The sequence below is a fragment of the Drosophila tropicalis genome, unplaced genomic scaffold (assembly GCF_018151085.1).
Source record: "Drosophila tropicalis isolate 14030-0801.00 unplaced genomic scaffold, ASM1815108v1 contig_859, whole genome shotgun sequence".
Taxonomy (NCBI): domain Eukaryota; kingdom Metazoa; phylum Arthropoda; class Insecta; order Diptera; family Drosophilidae; genus Drosophila; species Drosophila tropicalis.
Genome location: NW_027173353.1, coordinates 13,413,181 through 13,434,629, shown reverse-complemented (window position 1 = coordinate 13,434,629; position 21,449 = coordinate 13,413,181). Strand labels below are relative to the sequence as shown.

At 34.7% G+C, this 21,449-nt stretch overlaps 2 protein-coding genes across 4 annotated transcripts; one reads left to right on the top strand and one right to left on the bottom strand.

Moving 5' to 3' along the window:
• The first annotated feature begins 3,907 nt into the window (after positions 1-3,907).
• LOC137583037 (uncharacterized protein PF3D7_1120000) lies at positions 3,908-14,080 on the top strand. 2 transcript variants are annotated; one of them, XM_068297919.1, is made up of 12 exons: positions 3,908-3,973; positions 4,605-4,643; positions 7,704-8,021; positions 11,228-11,278; positions 11,460-11,605; positions 11,659-11,825; positions 11,912-12,637; positions 12,701-12,834; positions 12,974-13,468; positions 13,545-13,690; positions 13,757-13,838; positions 13,895-14,080. In XM_068297919.1, the coding sequence occupies exons 2-12, from the start codon at positions 4,629-4,631 to the stop codon at positions 13,895-13,897; spliced, it is 2,283 nt and encodes a 760-aa protein (XP_068154020.1). In that variant the 5' UTR covers positions 3,908-3,973; positions 4,605-4,628; the 3' UTR covers positions 13,898-14,080. The 2 variants fall into 2 exon arrangements, with proteins under 2 accessions (XP_068154020.1, XP_068154019.1); XM_068297918.1 differs by having other exon boundaries at positions 11,457-11,605.
• Positions 14,026-20,764, bottom strand: PIP4K (phosphatidylinositol 5-phosphate 4-kinase). 2 transcript variants are annotated; one of them, XM_068297926.1, is made up of 10 exons: positions 20,612-20,764; positions 20,289-20,500; positions 20,136-20,233; positions 19,498-19,747; positions 19,304-19,434; positions 19,077-19,245; positions 17,779-17,930; positions 17,614-17,708; positions 14,262-14,326; positions 14,026-14,194 (listed from the first exon to the last, which is right to left on the bottom strand). In XM_068297926.1, exons 2-10 carry the CDS (start codon positions 20,307-20,309, stop codon positions 14,078-14,080), a joined length of 1,098 nt encoding a protein of 365 aa, XP_068154027.1. In that variant the 5' UTR covers positions 20,310-20,500; positions 20,612-20,764; the 3' UTR covers positions 14,026-14,077. The 2 variants fall into 2 exon arrangements, with proteins under 2 accessions (XP_068154027.1, XP_068154028.1); XM_068297927.1 differs by having other exon boundaries at positions 20,289-20,496; positions 20,612-20,753.
• Between the last annotated feature and the right edge of the window lie 685 nt (positions 20,765-21,449).

The following is a 21,449-nucleotide window of genomic DNA, read 5'->3' as shown; positions in this document are numbered from 1 at the left end:
CTGCTAAGGATGTAGTTTCTTCATAGCTTCTATTAAAAAAACTTGCCCATAAAATAGCTACAAAACGTTTTATACTTAGCATTGTTTTTATTTATTTATCAATCGGGTCACACTAGAAGTGTAGCAAAATAATTCAAAAATTCATCCACCAGTTAGTAAAGTAATAACGTAATATTGAAAAATTGCCTAAAGTGAAAAAAAAAGGAAATATTAAAAATATGATAAATACCTAATTTGGTATTTTCGATAAGGGATAAGTTTTAATTTATTTAATTCTGTGTTGATGGGAAATTGAAAATCTTGTCCTTACAATTGACTTACTTTATCGATTTACTAAAAATAAATGTTGTTAATAAGCTGAGTCCTGTTCTCTACCAATTAGATACGCAAGTTCACTCGCGAAGTTACGCAATTTAACTTCAGCAAATCTTTTCAAAAAATAATAGAAGGGCTAAAATATATTTGGCTTCAAAGAATAATAGGAATAGAATTATTTATTTTGTTATTAGACTTATTAAAAGGCTAAATTAATGAAGAAAATAATACAAAAAAAATGGTATAAAGAAATTAGAAATATCGAAAAAGCTAACTTAGGCTGTGCCGCTACAAGCTGCCAACTTGAAGGAAACCCAGAGGGCCGGGCCTAACTTCGACCGCGTCAAAGTTTGTATACCCTTGCTACTTTTTTGGTAACTCTTTCCTTACCTATTAGCCATCAAGAAGAACGTTTTATCTAAAAAGGCTTATGTTTGCGAAAGAATGGCCATCATAGAAAATAACGAAGATATTGATCATAGTCACTGTTTTCCCCCGATCGATCCTATGGGAGCTATGTGATATAGTCACCCGATCTTTAGCAAATTCGGCACAGTCATTAACAGATATATTAAACTAACAAATGTTTAATTTGAAAGTAATCGCATTAAAAGTAACGAAGTTATTTATAAAAATTCCCTGTTTTCGACCGATCGTTCCTACGGGAGCTATATGATATAGTTGCCCAATCTTGATCAAATTTAGCACAGTCATTAACAAATATATTAAACTAACAAATGTTTAATTTGAAAGCAATCGCGTTAAAAGTAACGAAGTTATTTACAAAAGTCACTGTTTTCGACCGATCGTTCCTATGGGAGCTATATGATATAGTCGCCCAATCTTGATCAAATTTGGCACAGTCATTAACAGATATATTAAACTAACAACTGTTTAATTTGAAAGCAATCGCGTTAAAAGTAACGAAGTTATTTACCAAAGTCACTGTTATCGACCGATCGTTCCTATGGGAGCTATATGATATAGTCATCCGATCTTGATCAAATTTAGCATAGTCGTTTATAAGCGTAATAAACTCTCCAATATTAAGTATCACGATAATAGCATAGAAAATAACGAAGTTATTAAGAAACGTCACTGTTCGTGACTTTGGGGTTTGTATGGGAGCTACATATATGATATAGTAGTCCTGAATCCGAGATATACAACCCTGTAGTATATATACCCTTTTTGCAAGGTTGTTTAAACAACGATTTTGATAACCGAAAAAGTATGAGTACAAACCAAACAAACCAACATAAAAGGCACTTATTCATAAAAAAAAAAAACTAATAGGAGGTGGGATAACCCTTTCGGCCAATCGTTTCGACATTAACATAACTAATTTTTGGGTTACGCTAGCCAAAATTTTAAGCCACTCCACCATTTTTACGGTTTTCAACATATCCTTTGATGGAATGGTTCGCTGTCATTCGCCTATGCTCCAGAAAATCCCACAGATGTTCAATGAGATTTAAGTCTGGTGTACTTATGTCTATAAACATCCCTTAAGTAGCGTGTCAACTAAATTGAACCCGAACATATTACAGTTGGACCCCAATTATCCGATCTCCCATTAACCGGACACCCCTATTATCCGGGATGAAGTTGAGATTTTTCCAATGTCTCTTTGGTAAATGTTTACTATTACTACTCCAGATTTCAGTGTTTAAAAGTGGAAAAATCGGGTAAAGCTAGATTTCAGTGTTGTCAAAAGCTATTTTTTTATTTGGCGCGCTGTTTGACTGCCCTGGTAGCCAAATATTTTAATCTAAACTCAAAAGTCGAGGAATATTCGGCTGCTCTAGCATGTATTCTAAACTATATTTGTTCTATAAAATCAAGAAATATTGCAAACTCAACAATATTTTCGTTTGTTGAGAATAGTGCGAACAAAAGATTCAAAAAGCCCGCGTATTTGAGTATCCAAAATTCGGCATTTGGCAACACCATCTCAAAATTGAACAGCTTTTTTTAGCCGGAAAAAGCTACTTTTAGCTATAGTCCCGCTAAAAATATTAATTTTCTTTTGTTAATTACTCAAAAACTACGAAATAAATCGCCAAGGCGCACCTGAGGTCGTGCTCGTGCAATTTTTCTCTTTCGTTTGATACCAAAATTATGTAGTTTAAGCGCGTTTTGGGCCCGAGTAGTAATAGTAAACATTTACCTAATTTTCTTTTGTTCATTACTCAAAAACTACGAAATAAATCGCCAAGGCGCACTTGAGGTAGTGCTTTTCTCTTTCGTTTGATACCAAATTTATGTAGTTTAAGCGCGTTTTGGGCCCGAGTAGCTGTAGTAAATATTTACCTAAATTTTTCTCGTTGCATTTACAACAAAAATTAAATCAGCTGCTAAGCGATGGTGGACGGTGTCAGTAGGTAACGGGTTCAAAGTTATTATAGTGTTGGAAACTGAAAAAGGCGTTATAAATTTGGCGGTGTCTTAGATAAGTGTTGGGAAACATATTTTATGGATTGTGGCGTAGCCAGATAGTCTTGTTTCATGCCGCGTATTTTAAAGTCTGTTTTTTGACGGGTAAATTTAAACCGTGTTATTTCTACCAGTGACAAAACAAATTTTTTACCAGCCTACAATACGTTAAATTTGTTTGGGTACTCTAGTGGGACAACCTCTTAATTAATTAATAATAATTTTTTTTTTAATTAAATATTAGTCAAAAATTTGGCCAATAAACAAATCCGTGCCAAAAAAATTTTTTTTAGAAAAAAATACTTCATTTTTTTGTTTGGATAATCCTAATCGCGCTCACCGCAAGCCCTTTTTTCATAGAGCCTCAGCAGAAGAAAGCGAAAATACTAGCTAAAACATTTAAATTAAATCACATTTTTCTGCCAATTTAAGCGACACTATGATAGAAGATTGTGAAAAAGAGTTATTTACATTTAGTGCCGTTGTAAAAAAAAAAAAAAAAAAAAAACTGTGCTTAAATCTTTCCCCGACAACTGGCAGTTCTTTACTAGAGAAATCAGATCTGCAGATCTGCCAACGCTACGATAATAAGCTCCCTCAATGTTTGCAGTACAAACTACAAACCGGCAACGGAACCTGAAAATTTTCTTCTTTAAATGGATAATTGTGATAGCAATATAAATACATTTCAGAGTTTCAACTTGATATACGTATGTACATATGTATGTACATACAATGTATGTATGTATGTATATACATATGTATGTCTTTTCAGCGTAGATATTAGATAATATTGGGAATTAAAAGTTCCATGAACCCTGAATTTTTCCTTAAAACTGTTGATTCTTTATTAAGTATGTATGTATGTAGGTATTGCAGACAGGACCGCCGAGGTCCGACTAGCGGATTTTCTTTTATTTATAAAACATCAATCGTTTGACTCTTTTCGGAGTCCATACGCATTGGGTATGATACCACATACATTATGGAGTAAGAACTCGAAGCTGGTGCATGGGTAAAGAAAATATTTGTATGTATGTATAATGTTACGCGAAAAAGCTTTCAACAATTTACTCAAGAAAATACGCTGTTAGTTTCACAAAAAAGCTCCTTTCCTGATAGGCCTTTAAATATAGACGAAATTTAAACATATCAACTCATCGTGTCTGCGAACAGTCTTTCTGAATTTACCTTCAGTAACGAAACGGCAGAACCACAATCGGTATAGTTTCGTTGATCTTATTCTAATTCAATAAATACATATAGACATAAATATGTACATTAGTTTTGGGCTTAACGCCTCAAATGAAGTTAATAAATAGGTTATATTCGAATTTACAGAGGCTGTATTGGTCTTTAAATTTCAAGAAAAAAATAGCTCTGAAAATCTGTTCAACTTAATAAAAACCAAAAATAGAATAGCGTCTCATCGCTGCAACGGGTAACACAGAAATTTACGTTCAATATTCGTGCGTGTGTGCATTTTCACTTACATATACACATGGTTTTTTTCTTGTTGTGAATGTTCAGGTGAAGGAAGGTACCATAAATAAACGAATTCCGCATACTTGATCCCAATACATACTTTTGAAGAAAATATAACATAATCCCCGTTCAGATATTTGACTTTTTAGTTAGCGGAATATGAAGATTATTTTCCGTGACATGTCGATCGTTAGGGGCATTATCTTTTATTAGGTATTGTTGATTTAATTTTAAATTGGCAAATTTGAAATTGACGTTACAACGGTATCTCAGAATGTGTTTTGTAACTACTAAATATGTACATACATATGTCTGTATGTGTTGATGTTGTACTCGAGTATTTATCTAATTTTACAATCCTTGTCAAGCGCTGCTGTGAAAAACATATCTAAATGGAAAGCAAGAAAGTAAGCAAACATTTCTTTTTTACCAAAATATTGCTTATAAAATTTTAAAAAGGTACTAAGATATGCGATGCTGGAATTGCAACGTTGATGAATATGTAGACGCAAACTCAAATCACCAGTATCAGCAAGAGACACGATCAGCATATAATGTATTGCAGACTAGGCTATCTCGCTTACTCATACAACTGCAGTTGTCGGATAACTGTGATCTAAATAAATTTTTCACTAGTGAAATATATTATTCGCATACTTTGCCTATTTACATATACTAAGGTGAAATAGACTCTTCTGAGCTATTAAACCAGTTAAATCTTTCTGTACTCTGTAGACCAATCAGTAATTTTATTCCTCAATTTACACTTTACCTTCAACAATGTTTTGCATTAAACTTTTTAAGGTCTCTGCTCTGATTACAAACTTCTTCACTCCTTGACCTAATCAGAGGCCTCTCTTTTTATACCCTTGCAGAGGGTATTACAAAATTGGTCAGATGTTTGTAACCCACAGAAGGAGACGTGTCCGATCCCATAAAGTATATATGTACATACATATGTATATTCTTGATGCTTCCTGAAAAGCTAAGTCGATATAGCCATGTCAGTCGTTAGTCTGTCCGACGATGCTTATGCGTTTTACTCAGCCATCTTAAGAGCTTTCGGGATGAATATTTTTTTTTTGGGCTTTTATAAAGTGTGAAAATCTGAAAAGTAGGTGAAGCAGTTAGAGTATCGCTATGAAATTTACTAATGTGATAGTATTGGATACCTCAGATCCCAAATTTTGAATCAGATCAGCGACCAAATCGCAACTTTTCTTACCTTCTATTCGAAGCTACCGGTTGTCTCAATTTTAACATATGTATGTACATACAAATATATATTCACGGATCATGAGTCTATATAAACTTCTCTTTTTCCTAAACCTTGCCTGGATTCAGGACTATCCAAATTGCTTAAATGTATGTACATATATTCTTGTTCAGCTTCAAAAGCTGATCGGTTTAGGTTTAGGAATGCCCATCTGACCTTGTGAACACCCTAATCTCGAATAGTACGCATGCCGATCAAGTTTATTTAAAATTTTTAACACCACCTCCCGCCCCAAGATTAAGAAAAAGTATGTATTTGCCTTCCGCAATTTTTTAGTTGGGAGCCACCAACAAATCAACATAAAATAAAGTAAGCAAGTCGTCTCGCCGACTTTGGTGTACAATGCAACAGGTAAATCGAAAATTTAAAATTTCGAACACCAAATGTTTGTCTATTAAGTTTGTTTTATCTCGGTCACTTCCACAAAAACACACAAGCTCTGAAGCACCGCCACTAACGTACGACCAAATTGTTATATTTTCCAAGCTTCTAGTCCTATTTTAATATAATTTGGTAGGTTGGTATAAATTAATACGGTTTATTAGTGTGCTAGATTGGGTCCGATAGCTCTTGCTATCATGCTCTATTATTTTGCATTTTTCAATCGACCGTTATCGACAATTTAAAATTAACAGGGAAAGGTTTACCAACAAGCTGAGTTTCAATACCCAGAAAAACGATCTCTTCCTGCGATACTGGCTGAAATATTTTGGTGGAGAAAATATACATATATATTTCAAAAAAAAAAAATAAAAAATTTAATGAAAAATGAAGCAAGTAAGTCGACTCGTCGACTTGGGTATACCATACACCTGGTGAAACAAATATTTCAAATTTCGAAGACCAAATGTACATATGTCTATTAAATTGTTTTTACATGTCTTATACTATGTGCTATCTCGCTCACTCTACAAACACACGAGCACTCTAGCGCCGCTACTAGCCAACGTCCAATTCTGGCCTTGTGGACCGCGTAGTAAAATACGTTCATACGCATATTTTACATGTTTCTAGTCCGATTTCAATAAAATTTGGTAGTTTGGTAGAAATAGAAAGGATAAATTAGTCTGCCAAATTTAAATGCGATAGTCAAAAAACTAAAGGAGGAAATCGTTTTTTTCTAAATTATGGAGGCGGAAATGGGCATGGCAAAATGTGAAAATATCTAAATTCTCCGCGCATACTATGCCAGTATACATACTAAATTTGGTGACTTTAGCTTTGTTAGTTTTTGATAAAATCAGTTTTGTTTAATTTGCGGGGGCGGAAGTGGGCGTGGCAAAATGTTTAAATAGACAATCTACATACTAAATTTGATGTCGGTAGCTATCATAGTTTTTAAGGAAATCACTTTTATGTAAATTCCGGGGGCGGAAGGGGGCGTGGCAAAAAGTTTAAACAATTAGTTTCTGCGCGCTAACTAACCGAGCATATAAACCAAATTTGATGCCTCTAGCTATTATACTTTTTAAGAAAAACAGTTTTGTGTGATTCCTGGGGGCGTGGCAAAAAGTTTGAACAGTTAATTTCTGCGCACTAACTAATCGGGTATACAAACTAAATTTGATGTCTCTAGCTGTCATACTTTTTAGGAAAAACAGTTTTATGTGATTCCTGGGGGCGTAAGGGGGCGTGGCCGAAATTCCAATTAACTCTGAACATGTGCATACTACACGAGTATACATACCAAATTTGGTGGCTCTAGCTCTTATAGTCTCCGAGATCTGCGTGTTCATACAGACGGACGGACGGACGGACGGACAGACGGACATGGCTAGATCGACTCGGCTGTTGATCCTGATCAAGAATATATATACTTTATAGGGTCGGAGAAGCTTCCTTCTGCCTGTTACATACATTTTGGCGACTTTAATATACCATTTCACCCTATGGGTGTATGGTATAATTAATTAATTGGAATAAAATAATTTCTCCAATGATGAATCTTAATACTCTGATACTGGTGTGTTTGTGTTAACAATTGCATTTGGAAATATATGTTTTTGAGAAAAATGTGTATTTCATTACATAAAGAAAAAATTTATTTAAAATTTTAAATCTGGAACAACATCCTTAATACTTATACAGACATTCTAAATTAGAGGAAATTCATTAATTCAGATTTATAGTTGTATTAAAATCACATTTCGTGGTAGTTGGTAAATTTACAATTAATTATTTATTTTAATAGTTCAATACTGTGCTACAAGCTGAGGAGGAGCACCTCAAATCAATGTCGAAGTCAACAACAACAGTAAAGAAAACAATCAAGTCATGCAAGAGCCATCAGAAATTGGACACTTCGGACGTTGCCGGACTAAAACACGACTCCAATAAACTGTTATGTACCATGGAAGTTGGAAATTCCGATGCTAAAACAAAGCTTGAGAATACGAAAAATGATTTAGATATAACTGATAATTATAATATTAATCCAAACGCCGAAACTAAAAGGATGAAACCGAAAAAGTTAAAAAAGTGTGAATATGACAATCAAAATATATCAGTGGTAAGTCAAAGGCGCCACGATTGGGGCTCCAAAAATATGTTTATTTTCATACCGTTTAACTCCAGGAGCCAGGCTTATTGGGTTAAAAATGCCAAACAATCAAAAAATATTATAACTACATACTTTTCAAAAAAAAGATATTATTAATAGATACCAACGCCATATAAAAGCAACACCGTTTTTAATGAGCAAGAAAATATTTGTGAGTCATCTGAGTTTCCATATGTCGAGGATTCAGTGTGCATATAGATTGACGGACACGAATTTAAGACGTTTTTTTTTTTTTAGTTCTTTGTTTCTCGGCTTCTAAATAACTTAATCGAATAATTTGTAGTTCAAGGAAAAAGGTACTTAAGTATGAATTGGTGTCGTAAAATAGACTCGCCCAACGGACGAAAAATTTTCATACAAAATTCAGATTTTCAATTGGTTCCAAATCGAATGTTGGGGCTAAATTCAAACATTTTTGTATGCAGTTTATCTTAGTTTTGCTAGATCTACAAATAAAAACGTCTTAGATTCGTGTCCGCCACTGTACATATGGACTGCTTTTTAAAAAACAGAACAGAGTGGTCTTAAAATTTTTTTTTTTCAAACAATCCTTTTGGTAACAAGCGCTTTGAATTGGGGTAAATTTCAAGAAGTCGAAAAAATGTTTGGTCTGGTTTTAATTTTTGTGGATCTTTTAAATATGATCACTTAAAGTGGTTATTGATTGATCATCGCGTATTCAAAATGCGCTTTATATCTAAACTTGGTTGTGATTTTAATAAAATTTCAAGTTAGTTTTTTAACTTTACCATGGAGAACTCAAATATCATTTAAATTGGTCCATGGTTATTTTGGACACAGTCCTGATTCATTTGACAAAGAACGGGCCATATACATATATACATATGTACATAGAAATATACAGTAGAATCCGGTTATAGCGACGATCAAGGGACCGACGGTTTTCGTCGTTATATTTGAAAGACGTTCTATCAGAATCAGCAAAAATATTTTTTTTTAATGGTTGCGATGTTTGTAATAGATTTCTACATTACACAAATTATATTTTTATTTAAAACAAAAACTTAATAAAGTTGCACTTGGAGAAGATTCGTACGACGCGTCGTCGTCGTTGTAGTTCGGCTCATTTTGCAGTATTGATAGGCACACTACTGCGTTGCTAAGGCGACTGTAAGAACCTTTGTGCAGCTCCTAGGCACATAAGATCACTGACAAATACATATACACATTTTAATAACCCCGTTTAAAGCTTTAACTTGTTTAATTTTTGATTATTTTGATATTTTTGTTTTTTGCTCAAAACGTCGTTATCGGTTGAACTGTGAAAAACATCGTCGCTATAAGCTCTTCGTCGATATAAGCGTACTAACCGGAGGCCTTTTTATATGAGTCGTTAAAACCGGACTCTACTTCTACTGTATCAGATGTTTGTAACGCACAGAAGGAGATGTTTCCGACCTCATAAAGTATATATATTCTTGATCAGCATGAGCAGTTATGTCAATATAGCCATGCCAGGGAGTCTGTCCGTCTGTGCAAATCAACTGCACGCCGCCATCTTAAGAGCTATCGGGATGAAACTTGATGTTGGAGCTACTTATAGCCCGGAGCAGATAAAAAACATAAATGAAGAAATTGAAGTATCTCTATGAAATTTATATGATAGTTTTGTATGTAAAACATCAGATCCCGAAATTTCAATCAGATCGATTAAATAGAACAGTCAATATAAATCGGTTCAAATGCTGCAGGCAGCGCTGTTTGCTGCCTACTACGCCAAAAGCAACGCCACATGAACTAAATGTGTATGCGTGCAGTGCTTTGCTTGGGGAATGATGGAAGAAGAAGAAAAAATTTTTAGTAAAAAGAGTAATAATGTTTTGTTTTGTTTGTGTATTGATGAATTAAGTTGCAGGGAAAGAAATTTCAAAAAGTAAAAACGTTATTGCCAAGGTCTGCAAGGGTATAAAAACTTCGGCGTAGCCGAAGTTAGCTTCTTTGATATTTTTTGATAATGTAGTACCATTCAAATAGTCTCTCTGTTTCTCTTTAGGTCTGTAGATGTGTACATACATATGTATGTTTATTCCAGAGGGCCTTGGCTGAATTCAACGGCGTCAAAATTTATATATCCTTACAAGTTTTTTTTTTTTCTTTTCTCACCTTTGGCCGTCAAAGTGAAAAAACGATTTATGTAAAAAGTCTAATGATTGCAAAAGAATGGCCTGTAATTTTAGCACAGCAAATAACAAAGTTATTGATCAAAGTCAGTGTTTTCCGTTAGCCCCGGCCCTCTAGTTTCCATTTTATTTTGTAACTTGAATAATATTATTTTTCTTTCCCAAGAATACATGTTTTTTTTCTTAAATACAAGTTCGATAAAGAAACTTGCATTTAAACTTAAATTAATAAAGATAAACTTCAAGGCGTGTATGTATCTATTATTTTCATAATGAAACAATATTTATACCCTTACAAAAAGTGTAAATCCATTTTGGTCAAAAGGCCATGTCCGTCCGTCCGTCTGCATCAACGCAAACTGCTCCTAGACCGTAAGAGCTACAGAGCTGAAATTTTGCTTGTATATACTGCAGTGGTTGCATATCTCGGATTCAACCGGACCACTATATCATATAGCTCCCATACAAACGGCAAAGTCACGAACAGTGACTTTTCTTCAAACCTTCGTTTTTTTCAGAGCTGTTGTAGTGAAATTTAATGTTAGTAAGCTTATTACACTTATAAAGGACTCTGTCAAATTTTGATCGGGTGACTATATCATATAGTTCCCATAGGAACGACCGGTAGACTCTGATTAATAACTTCCTTTTTTCGTATGTAAGCCGTTTCGCAAACATTAGACTTTAAAGAAACCCCTTACGGATAGCGCAACAAAAAACTTGCAAGAGTATACAAACTTTGACGCGGTCGAAGTTAGCCCCCGCCCTGTGTTTTTATTTTGATATTATCAGGAATAAAACTGATAAATGGGGTACCAATTATCTTTTGAAAGTGTCAAAAATACGGCGGATGACACTCTCGTGATATGATACTTAGGATTCCATACCTTTAAAACTGAGAGACTATGATTGAATAAAAATACACAAATACTAACTAATTTTATCATACCCTGCATGTACTTAAATAGTGAATTGACCCATATCAATCAACTTATAAAAACTTTTATATTACAGAAAGGCAGTTTTAGCAAATTTGATGCATTGCAAAAGCGTAATTTGATCCATGTACGTTCTAGTGATTCTAGTAAAGCACAAAAAGTTTTCAGTGTAAGCAATTCATTTGTTAACCAAACCATATTATTTACATCCTCGTAACACTTTTAAGTGAATTCGACAACACAACAAATATATTGCATCCTTGATTCTGCAAGCCTTTTATACTATTTATAAACCATTATCTTAGCAGAACTCGGATATTGAGAAGCGGTCGAATTGCCGCCAGTGCGACAAACCTGTCTACAAGATGGAGGAAGTTGTCATACAATTCAAGGGTGACAAAGATATTTATCACAAGACGTGCCTTCGGTGTAAGGACTGTACGAAGCAACTTAAGTATGCACAACACATAAGAAGTGAACCTTTTAGTCTATCTCTAAGTATTTTAGATTTGACAACTATCAAAGTCATGAAGGAAATCTTTATTGCAACATACACTTTAAGTTGTTGTTTGCTCCCAAAATTGTGCAAGACGAAAAGGAGACTAAGCCCCGCAAAGCCGAGCTAATTATTAGAGAGAGCCAGCCTGTTGAATTGCCACCAGACGTGGCCAGAGGTAATTTTCATTCGCATTAAAATGTGTTCATCAGTCGCAATAAATATTTTCATTCGATGCTGATATCACCAAATTGTAATTAATAGCGTCGGACAAACCGGATCTAGGACTTGAAGAACTACAGCAATTAAACGTTCGCTCAAGATTTCAAGTATTCGAAAAAGATTTAATTAAAAACCAGGAGTCACTCCCTGAACGGCCAACATCTACTGCAAAGCGAAATTCGTCTATTTTATTGAAACTCGCAAAGCTCCAAAAGCAAGGACTACAAAGCTGTATTAATGGTGGTGCCAATGAGGTAGATGAATGTGGCCAAATTGATGACAACGATGACTACAAAGGTGATGTAGATGAAAATAATAGAGAGAATGACGAGAGTATAGCAGAAAATGATGATGAAGATGACGACAACGATCTAGCGCTTGTACGCTCCAGGAGACAAACTAAGAGGGAGATACCTGTGGGACTTGGCGATGCTATGAATGATATTAGAACTAAATTCGAGCAGGGGCATATTATGTCTAAAGAAGAGCGTCGGGAGGAAAGGAAACAGGAAATACAAAATATACGTTCTCGCCTCTTCATGGGCAAACAAGCAAAAATTAAAGAGATGTATCAACAAGCAGTTGCCGAATCTGAACAGAATGTAACGTCCATCGGTAAGCCCACAGATGCAGAAATTGGAGACGCAGCGCGGCAAATCAAAGAAAGATTCGAGAAAGGGGAGATGTTTGGAAAAAATAAGGCATCTCTATCTATGGAAACTGTTGGCAACAGTAATTTGCTGGAAGATGCTGATGTCTTTGAGTCCGGCAAGTATAGCTTTCTTATTTGCCTGATCATGTTTCTCATGTAAATTTGTTTGTGTTTGGCAGCTATAAGTAAAAAGTCGCGAAGCATTTTTATGGAACTAGACGCTAACGTAGTGCCCAAGTCTGGATATAAAGGTGGTGCTCAAGGGGCCCAGATAACTCGATCGGCCTCTAAATTAGATGCACGTAGCCAAGAAGTAAATTTCAGTAGTTTTATTTAACTTTTTTCCGTTCGGTTGATACGTAAATCGACCATACATAAAGTTTAAAGGAACTATGCTAATAGCTGAGCTAGTAAATTAATATATTGCTCTGTTTATGATTTAAATTATTAAGCTTGCTGATGTCAACGTGGTAAAATGTGACGCGAAGCCAGATGATATAAAAATTGCAACAGCGGAAATAAGTGAAAAGTTCAAGTTCTTTGAAACTTATCGTCCAAACGAAGTAGAAAGACGGCAGTTTCGTATAACACCTCCACGGGAAGGAGTTGTAAAAATGCCAACTCCAGATTCCGATCAGGATGACCAATTGCATCCTGAATCAAACCACGCTTCCCAATTCGCAGACAATATTCTACAAAAAACCCAAACCACTTCTACCATGCTAAACAAATTTCGTGAAATGGAGAAATGTACTAAATTAAGCCATGACCTTAAAGAACTAAAGCCATTAAAATGCTTCACTCCGCCGCCTGACGATCGACGATATAGTGAAAGATCGGATAGTGAAGAGGAGGGGGATAGTGAGGATAATGAATCCAGTAACAGTTCCGATGGGGAAAGCGACATTGGAAAAAATTTTGGTGAAAATGATAATTCGTTAAAGGAAGTAAGACCTAGATTAAAAATAAGCTTTTAAATTAGTCCCAACCGTTAAATTTTATATATATGCTTTAATTAAATAGGCCCAGATGGCAACTCGCGCTAAGCAATTGCGAGCAAAATTCGAGAAGTGGCAAGCCAACGAAATCGAACGAGAACTAAATGGAAATCAAGTGGATGTTTATTCACAACAAGTCTCGGACGATTCGACCATAGAGAGTGCTAAAACGTAATAAGCATTACCCTACATATATATTAGAGTAAACACATTATATATAACATGCCATATTTCTAGAATTCGGGATCGATTTGAAAACATGAAGAACTTTGATAGTGCATTACAAACTACCCCGCGCCATCAAGTGAACCGTTTTGTGGTAAGTATTGCTAAACAATGTGTAACAACACATTCTGACAATTCTGTAAATTTTAGTAATTGACTGGACATCTTTTATGTTTTTGGCGTACTAATTAACCTGGCTCGGACGATGGAGAATCAGTAAGATCAACGTTTCGGCAAAACTGAGATTTCGCCTTGCAAGAAAAGAAAACGAAACTAAAAACTAATTTATACATACATTTAACAATTTTAATGTGGCAAATACAATTTCGTATCTTATTCTATAGCTTTATCCATAAATTCCAGGAATCTTTTGGCATATTGTTCGGGATCACATGTCGATATTCCGTCGACATTACTTCCATATTTCACTGTCTTTGCTGCTTTAGCCGCCTGCAAAAAAAATTTAATATTTTTCCTAAAATGGCAACTTACTGGCTAAAAATCATATTTTATATACCTGCTTTTTGACCCCATATTGAGTCAGGACATCTATAATTGCAATGAAATAGATCTCTCGTTTCTCTGCAATTAAATATGTTTACACAAATCATAAAATTAGCAAGGGTTAATTATATAAGGGATTAAGTTTTAAATGTACCAAGGATATGTCTTGTTTCTAAAAAAAAATACAATATTTCAATAGTTCTGATAATGACATATCCCGACAAATATAAGCAGAAACCGGGACACACATGACCAAATTCTTAAAATTAAAAAAATGTTCATATATTTAAAAATTAGTTGTCTGTAGCTCAACTCGGCTTAACCATGAACCATGACTGATTGTGATAAGGAAACATTCGGTTAAAATTTCTTTGACTATTCATCCCGAAGCAGCACAAACTATATGTGTTAATTATCAGAAATATAACAAGAAATAACGGAAAATCTTGCATACAGAGGTTTGAGGCTTATCTTCCAAAAGAACTTTAAAATAATTTGAAGCAGTTTTGAAAAAAAATTGGACGCATGTGGTTGAGTTTAGGGATCTTGTTAGTTATCTTGTAACTTATTTCTACCCAACGTTTTGTAATACTTTATAGTCGGACCTCTGTTCAGGTATTTGTATCAGTGTTGGACATTGTTGGATCAACCAAAGGTATATTAGTCTCGGTATCTTGGTTTATTGTGCTTACAAAATGAAACTTTCTTGAAAATCATCAACATTATTCGACTTGGGTTAACGTATCTGAATTACATTAATTTGATAATTATTTTATATAAAAAAAAAAAAAAAAATAATATATCGTCTGTTATGCAGTAGAATCCGGTTATAACGACGCTCAACGGACCGAAAATTTTTGTTGTTATATCCGGAAGACGTACTAACCGGAGGCCCTTTCATATAAGTTTGTAATGGGATCAACCAAATACTCATCGAACTGTAGTCGCTATAACCCGATGGACGTTATAAGCTGAGTCGTTATCACCGGATTCTACAGTTCATTGAATTTCGAAAAAAAACGCTCGCCGTACGATTAGTGCCGCGTTAGTCAAGTTAATTAGGAAAATGTTGTTTATCTTCACATTTTCAAACCTTAATCTGGTTCTTGGCGTGTTTTAAGAAAACAACGATATAATAATTTGTCAAAATATTTTGTCTGACTGTCGCTCCACCTCGCCTGCACCCTCATGATAAAAATTAACTCTTAGACAGACAATCCAATTTCAGAGCAAGGCCTGCTTTTATAGTGCCAGCGGCGTCGAAAACAATTTTCAATTATATCCTTCTATCAATCTATGTATTGCTTTATTTTTCAATCCAAATTTAAATTAATATAATTCTTATTAGAAAATTTGTATTTCTATAAAGAATTTAATTAATTAAATTCATATTTTTATAGGACGACGATAAATTAAATTATTTGGTATAATAAATAAAAATAAAACGTACTAGTTATGGGCGTTATGGGCATCAATGCCAAGTGCTTAATTCTTTGATTTTTTAATTTTAGTCATAGGCAGCACAAAAGGTGAGCAGGTTGTCTCTTCAACGTTAATAGTAGTTGGGAATTCAAACTACATCAAGCGACTAGAACGGCAAAGCAGACTTCGCCTTTTTTATGCGCATTCCTGGGCCCCATTAGAATTAGTGTAAAGAGCTTTGCCGACTTACCTACTTCATTTTTTTTCGAAACCGCTCATTGATAGCTTATAGTCATTACTACATATACTTAATTTCATTGAGATCGAATGACTAAATTATATGGCTGTCATATAAACAGACGATGAAAGGGCAGGGTAGGAATGAATAACAAAAAAAAGCTTGCAAGGATATACAAACTTCGGCGCGGCCGAAGTTAACCTCGTCTCTCTGGAATTTGGTAAATTTGCTGAGTTCGGAGGATGGAAGATGAAATAGTTTGAACTGATTATTTTCGGGGAGTGTAGAATATTCAATTATAATAGCAATAAACAAAAAGAGTGACATACTGAAATGACAAAATCATTTCGACAATTCATGCATGCATCGTTTAAATACTTATTTGTTTTTCATGCCTTACTTAGAGTACGAAGATACGAAAATACAACTTTAAAAAGTTGAAAAAAAATGAAAAGCTCGCTAAATAAATAGTCGAAGTTATTTTTAAAATGAAGTAAGTAAGTCGTCTCGCTGACTTAGGTATACTAGTAAGGCAAATATTTCAATTTTATTAAACAAATGCATTTTCACATGCTTTTTATACCCTTGCAAAAAGGGTTGTATATCTCGGATTCAGCCGGATCGGACCACTATATCATATAGCTCCCATACAAACCCCAAAGTCGCGAACATTGACTTTTCTCAATAACTTCGTTATTTTCTGTGCTATTATCGTGAAATATAATATTAGAGATTATTACGCCTATAAACTACTGTGCCAAATTTGATCAAGATCGGATTACTATATCATATATCTCCCATAGGAACGATGGGTCGAAAACAGTGACTTTTGTAAATAACTTCGTTACTTTTACCGCGATTGCTTTCAAATTAAACATTCGTTAGTTTAATATATCTGTTAATGACTGTGCCAAATTTGATCAAGATCGGGCGACTATATCATATAGCTCCCATAGGAATGATCGGTCGAAAACAGTGACTTTTGTAAATAACTTCGTTACTTTTAACGCGATTGCTTTCAAATTAAACATTTCTTAAATTAATATATCTGTTAATGACTGTGTCGAATTTGATAAAGATTGGGTGACTATATCATATAGCTCCCATAGGAACGATCGGTGGAAAACAGTGACTATTGATCAATAGCTACGTTATTTCCTATGATTGTAGGCCATTCTTTGGCAAACATAAGTTATTTTAGATAAAACGTTCTAACACATTGATGGCTAATAGGTAAGGAAAGAGTTAGCAAAAAAAAGTTGAAGGGTATACAAACTTTGACGCGGTTGAAGTTAGCCTCGGCCCTCTGGTTACAAGCATATCTTAGTATCTCGCTCACTCAAGCATACGAGCACTCTAGCGCCCCCACCCACAGATTTTTATCAAATTTATGCTGGATATTAGTATCAAATTTAAGTGTGCCAAATTTGATTGCATAAGGTAGAAAAATACGGGAGATAATCGAGTTTTTTCAAATTACGGTAGCAAAAAGGGGCGTGGCAAAAATTTGAAATAAAATCTGCTGGTTCATACGGACAGACGGACGGACAAGGCTAGATCGACTAGGCTGTTGATCAAGAATATATATACTTTATGAGGTCGGAGAAGCTTCCTTCTGCCGGTTACATACATTTCACCCTATGGGTGTATGGTATAAAAAGTTAAGAAAAAAATAAAAAGAAGCTCGCTAAATAAATTGATTTACCTTCAACACTTGGAATGGCGTATATGTCAACTTCATAAACGACTTCTTTATATTGGGCACCTCTTGGCGAGTCGGGGGGTGTATTATAAGTCCAACTTTAATCAATGAAACACAATAGCTTTTAAAATGTAATTTGGGCTGTGTAATTTTATTTTATTTTCTTACCGTTCGCCACTATCACACTCCTCACTTTCGCTGTTCTCGCTGCGTCCTGTAGCCTGTGCACTATCGCCTTGTAGGGCTTCCTCTTCTGCCCGCACACAGTCGTGTATCCCAACCAATAGGGAATAATCCATTATATGCAGTTTAGTTAGGAGCTGTTTTAAAAATGATAGTATATTTTGGTAAATCGATTTTGTAATTTCAAAACGGAAGAAGACGTGGACAATTTAAAACAAACTTGATCACCATTCATGCTAAACGAGTCTATATACCAATTTTGGTGGCTTTAGCTTTTTTCGCCTTTCAAATTCAAGTATGAACATCCGGACAGACGAAACTAGCTGGCTAGATCGATTCAGCTGCTGATACTAATCAAGAAGTAATGATAGAAACCGCAACCTTTTTATACCCTTGCAATAAGGGTATATTAACTTTGGTCAGAAGTGTGCAACGCATTGAAGAAAGCATTTCCGACGATATAAAGTATACATATGATGATCAAGAACGAGTTCATATAGCCATGTCCGTCCGTCCGTCTGGATCAACGCAAACTCCTCCTAAACCGTTAGAGCTACAGAGCATGTAGGCTTCTTTATACTGCAGGGGTTGTATATTACGGATTCAGCCGGATCGGACCACTATATCTTATAGCTCCAATACAAACCTCAAAGTCACGAACAGTGACTTTTCTTAATAACTTCATTTTATTTATTGTATTGTCGTGAAATTTAATATTAGTAAGCTTATTACACTTATAAACGACTCTGCCAAATTTGATCAAGATCGGGTATGTAAGCCGTTTCGCAGACATTAGACTTTAAAGAAACCCTTGAAAACGTTTTTTCCTCTTTGAAGACCATAGGTAAGGAAAGAGTAACAAAAAGTAAAGCAAGGGTATACAAACTTTAACGCGTTCGAAGTTAGCCCCGAAAAAAAATAAAAACGCTTTTTATATTTTCAGTCAAAAGCATTTTAAGTCTCATATGAGTTAATTTTTGGTGTTTATATAATTTTTTACATTAAAGGTATATTTCAAGTCCATTATATTTAACGGCATTATTTGAAGTATAAGTCCTGGAACGCACGACTAAATATTAATTCAACTATTTGTTGAGAACTAAAATGTATATGTTCCTTAGACAACAACTTTTCTTTTACTTTTAAGATTATCGTTTCTATTTTATCTACGAAAGAAATGGAAATAAATGCATTGCTTTAATACTCCTTTAGAACCACCCACCACGAACTGTGTATGTATGTATTTTTTTTTTTTTTTTTTTTTTTTAGCCTTTTATACTTACATCAACATCATTGTTCAGGGTATCCATCAGTTTCTTTTTTGCCTCGTCGCCAATCTCCAACTTTACTTTTTGTTTTATAAAATCATTGTCCTTGAACGTAGGTAAATGTTTTTCAAGTTCTTTTTCAGATGCTTCTCGATCCACAGTGCTGCCTTTTAAATCGAACTTCCTAGACAATTTTTACTTTTTAATAAATAATTGGTTAACACTTGATTCATTACCCGTACTTGTGAATAGTTAAATGGGAACTAAAAACGTTTCTCATGACCACAAAATAATATTGCACGCTCTCCACTGTAACCCGATACATTCCTAGGTACTGTGGTAAAAGAGTCTTTCCATGCCGCTCAACGACGTACTGAAATTTTATAAAAAATGTTGATTAATCAAGATGCTTGGAAATCAGGAAATAGGTACTCACTGGATGGTAATGTTTTAAGAATGCATGCATGCGCTCGATTTCTTCAGATGTCAAGCTCTTAATTATGAAGAATTTGTCGTAGCTCTGGTAAAACTGTGCTCCCGACTTACCCGATGAGTCGATTCGGATCGGTTGTGATCGAGTCAACGACTCGCGAAAGTCTACATCGTCGACACCAAAACGTTCACGTAAATTGCGAAACACCAGTGGACAATACTCTTTGACTTTAAAATGCGAAGGCATGTTTTCTCTACAAGGGATAATAAGGATAATATTCTTATGATTAGATTAGTCTACTGCTTAGTTTCTATCTATAGATAAGTGTATCTATAAGTAACGATCAAAGCGCCACAGGAGAAATTCTTACAGGATCCTTTCAATTTAAAAGGTTGTAGGGAACATTTGTATATTAAATACAATGATTCCGAAATCTTTAAAAAGACAAGAAGCTGCTTCTTGTGTAGCTTTATTTTCTATATTCATAAATATTGAAATATTGTTATATGCTTGATCAGAGCAATCCTTTTAACAACAGAAATTAAATAACTTCTCGTTTAATTAAACGAGTCGTAGTTTTAGTTGTTCCTACATGCTTCACTGCCCAACTGGAAGCATTGAGAAGCATCTAAAATGCGTACTTGTTAAATAAATGGTTGTCGACTTTGATTTTGGAATAGGCCCGAAAGTCATCCGGCAGAAGCATCACTGGGACCATCACGTGACTTAGCTCATTGATCTGTAAATTGCTAATTAAGAGTTATTCCTTCGGAGGACAGGAGTAGGCAACTTACGGTATGGTTTATTCCCCACATAAATACGCTCAGGATGGGTTCGTTAGCTCGAAATAGCTTTACCTTCTGATGCTTCACTCTAAAGTGCTTCTTTTTTAAAATTCGCGGCTGCGACGACGAAGATATTTTTTTTCCATTTTCTGGGATGGCTGTGACACTATTGTCCCTGAAAAGTCAATCCAAGTTGGTTACCACGACACGGCGGAAACTACCTAAACGGATGCGTAAATATATATATATACAAGTGTATTCCGTTTGTTTTGTTTTGTTTGGGTATGTGAACAAGTAAATATAGTAATTTGTTATAAAACAATTATAATCACCAGTGTATATAAAATTACATCCACTTTTTAGTTCCACTTTAAAATACGCAATACACACGCAAATTCTGATAGGCCTGCCAACTCGCTGTCTTAGTGTTGCAAAATTTTCTGGTACAATATAATTGTTCACCAAGTTATCGTCACTGTTATAATTACTTATCGTCACTCCTCTGTTAACCCACTGTTAATTTTTTTGGTATTTTTTACTTTTTTAGTTTTATATTAACTTTATTGAAATAAATAAAGCGCTTATTGATTACAGCTAGATTAAACTGGCGCAAAATGCAAACTGGTGAGGAACAAGGGAGAATAATATATATATGTATATATATATTTGTTTAAACCGAATGAACCCCTTTTTGAGCGTTGCAAAAACGGTGTGTCAATTTTTGAGACGCAGAGAATGAAACATCTTCAACCATACTTTAGTATACATATGTACATATATATTCTTCATCAGCACAATGAGGCGAGTTCATGTAGACTTAGGCCGACTATATCATATGACAGTCCTTTTTCAATATAAAAAAAAAACTTGCAAGCGTATAAAATCTTTGGCGGTAGGTGAACCTCGGCTTACAGGTTTCCATTGACAATGTGCCCGACTTTTTAAAAATATTTTAAATACCATCGCTAACACAGTTTTAACATTAAACAACTGTTTAACAGTTCGATTTGGAAGTTGGAGTTCTGAAAAAAATACCAAATTTGGAACTGCGTTTGCGCAAACCCGTATTAGGAGAAGCGCGAAATATTTTAATTTACATATGCACCTAGTATAGCATTAAATGGAAAATGATTTCCTTGCTAGATATATGTAAAAAGTCCAGCTTTGATT

Excerpts from the sequence above, each read along its gene's own strand:
- LOC137583037 (XM_068297918.1), top strand. Across the intron at positions 12,638-12,700 it reads TGCTGATGTCTTTGAGTCCG|CTATAAGTAAAAAGTCGCGA; the intron begins GCAAGTATAGCT and ends TGTGTTTGGCAG. Across the intron at positions 12,835-12,973 it reads TAGATGCACGTAGCCAAGAA|CTTGCTGATGTCAACGTGGT; the intron begins GTAAATTTCAGT and ends TAAATTATTAAG.
- PIP4K (XM_068297926.1), bottom strand. The coding sequence starts at position 20,309 with ATGTGGGGAATAAACCATACC. Across the intron at positions 19,246-19,303 it reads TCCCATTTAACTATTCACAA|GAAGTTCGATTTAAAAGGCA; the intron begins GTACGGGTAATG and ends AAAATTGTCTAG. Across the intron at positions 17,709-17,778 it reads GAGTGTGATAGTGGCGAACG|TTGGACTTATAATACACCCC; the intron begins GTAAGAAAATAA and ends CATTGATTAAAG.